At 37.2% G+C, this 5131-nt stretch overlaps 1 protein-coding gene across 1 annotated transcript; it reads left to right on the plus strand.

The window, feature by feature from the left end:
- Window positions 1-767: 767 nt before the first annotated feature.
- LOC140341263 (olfactory receptor 52B6-like) lies at window positions 768-1914 on the plus strand. The gene has a single exon (XM_072426889.1). It carries the CDS (start codon window positions 780-782, stop codon window positions 1707-1709), a length of 930 nt encoding a protein of 309 aa, XP_072282990.1. The 5' UTR covers window positions 768-779; the 3' UTR covers window positions 1710-1914.
- Window positions 1915-5131: the final 3217 nt, after the last annotated feature.

Raw genomic sequence — 5131 nt, forward strand, 5'->3', positions numbered from 1 at the left:
CTTTTCAAGCAAGATTTTCTGTTGGAGGGACCAAAGTATGGCAATTGCAGTAGGCTTCAATCTGGTGATGGTGCTGCTTCCAATTGCAGACAGATCCAAGGACAGAAAATTGGAGAAGTCCTGCGTTACCAGCTCCACTCCCAGCCGGCTGTAGGGGAAATTGTGTGGTTAGTGCCACAAATATCAGACCAGCTGTCATCCGCTGCATTGCTGATGAGGCCTTTAGACCCACCGCCATTTCTTCTGCTATGTCCAGCACTCCTTCTGGTGCCCAAGGCATTTTGATTTAGGGGGAAATAGGCAAACTAATAAATTCTCTAATAAAGCAATTAGGAGCCAAAATTGGGGTCTATATGGATGTATGTGGCACTTTGTTTAACTTGTTTTCCAAATTCTTTAGTATCTTCATCTTCTATCATTGTACATTTTATTGCATCTCTTTTGTCCTATTTTCTCACTTTCTGTTGTGTATTCTTGTATCTTCCCATTCCTCCTGTCCACATTGTATCTAATAAACCTTTTTCTTGTAGAAAATGTTGTCTTGTCATTGGAAACATTTTTGGAACTTGGCCACAGACCCTTGGCCTACGTTGGGCAGATGCACCCAGTTCTCATAATTTGCATTCCCATTCTATACCAATTGTCTTTTTCATGTCATTTTACACCCCTATTTATTATAACATTTTATACAAACTCTATATGTAATATAAGAAATGTGTTTATACTTCATATAAATATGTATATCTCCAATTCTTTTTTAGGAACTGGCCGGAATACAGATGCAGAACTGGACGAATTCCCCTCCTATGGTGCTGAGTCTGACATTTGGTGCTATTTCAGATATTAATTATCTCTATGGGACAATATCATTGGTTGGCTTTTTGATGATCATTTGTTTTAACTTGACAGTAATATGCACAGTATATTCGAACCAGAGTTTGCACGAGCCCATGTATGTATTTATATCTGCCCTCTGTGCCAATGGTCTTTATGGCAGCACCTCCCTATTCCCCAGCCTAATTTTTAATCTATTTTGTAAGACTCAAATCATTTCCTATGCAGCATGTATTTTGCAAATTTTTTGTATCTATTCCTATGTTTCCTGCGAGATGAGCATACTAACGGTCATGGCGTATGACCGTTACCTGTGCATATGTAATCCATTAAGGTACGTCACTATGATGACCATAACCAAGGCATTCAAGATACTTCTATTGGCTTGGCTGTATTCTTTTATCTCTATGACTGTGCATATTATACTGACAATGCAACTTCCTCTTTGTGACAACGTCATCCTGAAAATATACTGTGACAACTGGTCTGTGGTGAGGCTCTCCTGCATTGACACCACGATCAACAATGTTTATGGTCTGTTTATTACTGTAGTCCTCTTCGGAGTGATGCCATTGATGATTGTTTTATCCTACATTAACATTTTGAAGGTTTGTGCAAAGTCAAAGGACATGAAATCCAAAGCAGTACAGACCTGTACCCCTCAACTGATATCTATAGCACTTTTTGCCATTGACTGTCTCTTTGAGGTTGTACTCTATCGCTTGGGGCCTACCCAAGTGGCCTATGGGCTCAGAGTGGCCATGTCACTACAAGCCCTGGTGGTCCCTCCATTTGTAAATCCACTGGTTTATGGGATAAAGATGAAAACAATAAAAGTGAGGATACTGCAGTTGTTTACCTCCAAGAAAATATAAATGAAAAAAGACATTAGCAGTCGTTATAAAAAAAAATCTTGCAAAATATATGACCATAGCCCGTGTACCATCAGAGTAGAAGAACCTGAACTTCGGAAGGGTACCCCAAAAGAGCAAGCAAAGGGAAAAGGACTAGTAACTAACTTGGTCCAATTCTACATCTGATATTTGCCTCTTTACTGACTTACCAGACCATTTTCGTTTTTTTTTTTTTGGTGCCGCAACCCGGGAACAAACTAAATCATGTTCCAAATATGATTTCTCCTTTAGTAGGGCAGGAGTGATGGAGTAAGCACAGATCCACCAGGGAGATTCTTGCACTGCACATCTTCTGATACAGCTTCCTCTCCAGCAAAGAGAACCGTAAACACTAATTCAACCTAAAGATCCCCTAAAAGTAGCAGTCAATGTCAGCAGTCCCTCACCCTGCAGATTTACAGCTATGAGTATCAAAGTACTAGAAGTACTCTGCTACTTTGCAGGAGTATTTTGAGACAATGGTCCTGATTTCTGGAAGCTCTCCAAGACCAGAGAAGATAGACTATCATGGGAGAACCTAGGTGTTTCAGAAAACTTGGAATGGATCCGGTTTAGGATTGAAAGCATTTGCCAACTAATAGCTAAAGATTTCCTGGATACTGCTCTGCTGATTTTTAATTCTTTAAATTATGGGATGAAGCAAAAAGATATTTTATAACCTAAAAACCTTTTATATGTTTTATTTAAGAGACAGCAAAGTTTATAACACCTAATTGTAACATTTTATATATATTGAGTAAATAAAATATGAAAATATATGTTTAAATGTATTATGTTTTTTTATATTTTGTTCCCCTAGTGCTCCAGTTTCCATTTTACATTTCTTTCGGGGTTACCCTTACTAGTTTTGCTCTTTACAAATCTTATTTAACAATCTAAGTGCACTGGGCAGGCAGGATGTTAGTAGGGCAGGAGTGATGGAGTAAGCACAGATCCACCAGGGAGATTCTTGCACTGCACATCTTCTGATACAGCTTCCTCTCCAGCAAAGAGAACCGTAAACACTAATTCAACCTAAAGATCCCCTAAAGGTAGCAGTCAATGTCAGCAGTCCCTCACCCTGCAGATTTACAGCTATGAGTATCAAAGTACTAGAAGTACTCTGCTACTTTGCAGGAGTATTTTGAGACAATGGTCCTGATTTCTGGAAGCTCTCCAAGACCAGAGAAGATAGACTATCATGGGAGAACCTAGGTGTTTCAGAAAACTTGGAATGGATCCGGTTTAGGATTGAAAGCATTTGCCAACTAATAGCTAAAGATTTCCTGGATACTGCTCTGCTGATTTTTAATTCTTTAAATTATGGGATGAAGCAAAAAGATATTTTATAACCTAAAAACCTTTTATATGTTTTATTTAAGAGACAGCAAAGTTTATAACACCTAATTGTAACATTTTATATATATTGAGTAAATAAAATATGAAAATATATGTTTAAATGTATTATGTTTTTTTATATTTTGTTCCCCTAGTGCTCCAGTTTCCATTTTACATTTCTTTCGGGGTTACCCTTACTAGTTTTGCTCTTTACAAATCTTATTTAACAATCTAAGTGCACTGGGCAGGCAGGATGACAGGATATGCCGGGTATCCCATCATTCCCTAGGACTGCTGGAAGTGAAAGAACTCACAAGAATTAAATATTTTGGCCTGACACCCAAGAGGAGCGGAAGAAGATGGTTGCACCCGTGCTGGAATGGATATTGCGTGTAGTCAGTGTAAATAAAAAATTGTGATCAGGCAGGTATGTAGAAAATGTCAATAGGACTTTTAGGGCAACAAAATATTTTGATAATTTACTAAAATCTAAATAATAATCAACAAAACCTAAACACAAAAACAATATTCCATAACATAAGCTACTGTACAATAGTTTGACCATCTCAACTATAACACAACGCGTTTCACAGACATCAAAGTCAACTTCATCAGGAGTTATTCCAAACATATATCAACCGATGAAAGCAGACCTATCACCACAATTTTTACTTTATATAAAAGAATACATAATCCTTTTATATATCAAGAAAAAAAAAATTTCCCCTAAATTTTATTTAAAAAAAAAACGTGAAGCCCCTAAGACTGAATGGGAGCCCAGAGCCCCCAAAGATATGTCACTTATTCCAGGGGGCTTCAGGCTGTTCACTCCCAAGCTCAACTAAGAATTTTATACAACATTGAAACATCTTTAACATAATAAGTATAATAAATACTTTATAAAAAATTATTTCAGTGGTAAAATGATTAACAAAGACCAGACAGGACTTTTGAAAAATGTTAATAAAAAGGAACTAAAAGGTGTTTGATGGAATCTTTCACTGTAGCCTAAGGCATTCTCAATATTCCAATTGGAGTATAAAGAGAACTGAATTCATTCTGCAAAAATGAGTGTGTTGATAAGTTGAAAAGTGACCTCGGACTTTGAGTCTCCTAATATTTTGTTTTTATTGATTAGAACAAGTGATGATGATAATTTTCAGCAAATAGTGTTAACAATTTTTTTGCACATAAAAAAAATAATATTATTGAAAAGGTTATAATAAATAAATTCTTCTTTATGCTTTCAATGTGAGACTTTGCTGTCATCTTGTGGACAAAAATGATAACTACAGTAAAACTTAACATTTTAGCACATTATATGCAACAGGCTAATTCATAAAGAAAATGTGAAATGCATTAGTTAATTTGTTCTGTTTTTTAAACCAGTAAGAATTAATTGTTGGCAAGACAGAAAATATATACATGCCAGCTGTCTGTGATTTGGGGGACTGTCCCTCACCATACCTTCCCACTGTCCCTGATTTACAGAAACTGTCCATCTTCATAATTTCCAACTGTCTCTGATTTGGAATGGACTGTCCCATTAAATTCTTCCCAACTGTCCCCAATTCGGAAAAACAATCCCTTGTCACACCTCCCTGATTTGGAGGGACTGTTCCTCTTCAAACTTTTCACCTGTCTCTGATTTGGAGGGACTGTCCTTTTTTAATTCTTCCCAACTTCCCAGTTTGGAAGAATTGTCTCTCTTCATACCTCCCAGCTATCTATGATATATAGGGATTGTCCCTCCTTGTACCTCCCAGCTGCCCCTGATTTGGAGGAACTGTTAATATTAACTAGTACTTATATAGTGCTAACATATTATGCAGCGGTTTACAAGGTCCACAGTGATAGTCACAATCTAGTGTCCCTACATCAGTCATATGTCTTTAATACAGCCTAAGGCTAATTTGAGGGGAAGCCATTTACCAAACTGTATGTTTTTGGAATGTAGGAGGAAACTGGAGGAAAACTCACACAGACACGAGGAGAACCTGCAGACTCCATGCAGATAGTGTCCTGGCTGTGATTTTGAACCTGGGAACTAATGCTCATACCACAAC

The sequence above is a fragment of the Pyxicephalus adspersus genome, chromosome 1, assembly GCF_032062135.1.
Source record: "Pyxicephalus adspersus chromosome 1, UCB_Pads_2.0, whole genome shotgun sequence".
Classification (NCBI taxonomy): domain Eukaryota; kingdom Metazoa; phylum Chordata; class Amphibia; order Anura; family Pyxicephalidae; genus Pyxicephalus; species Pyxicephalus adspersus.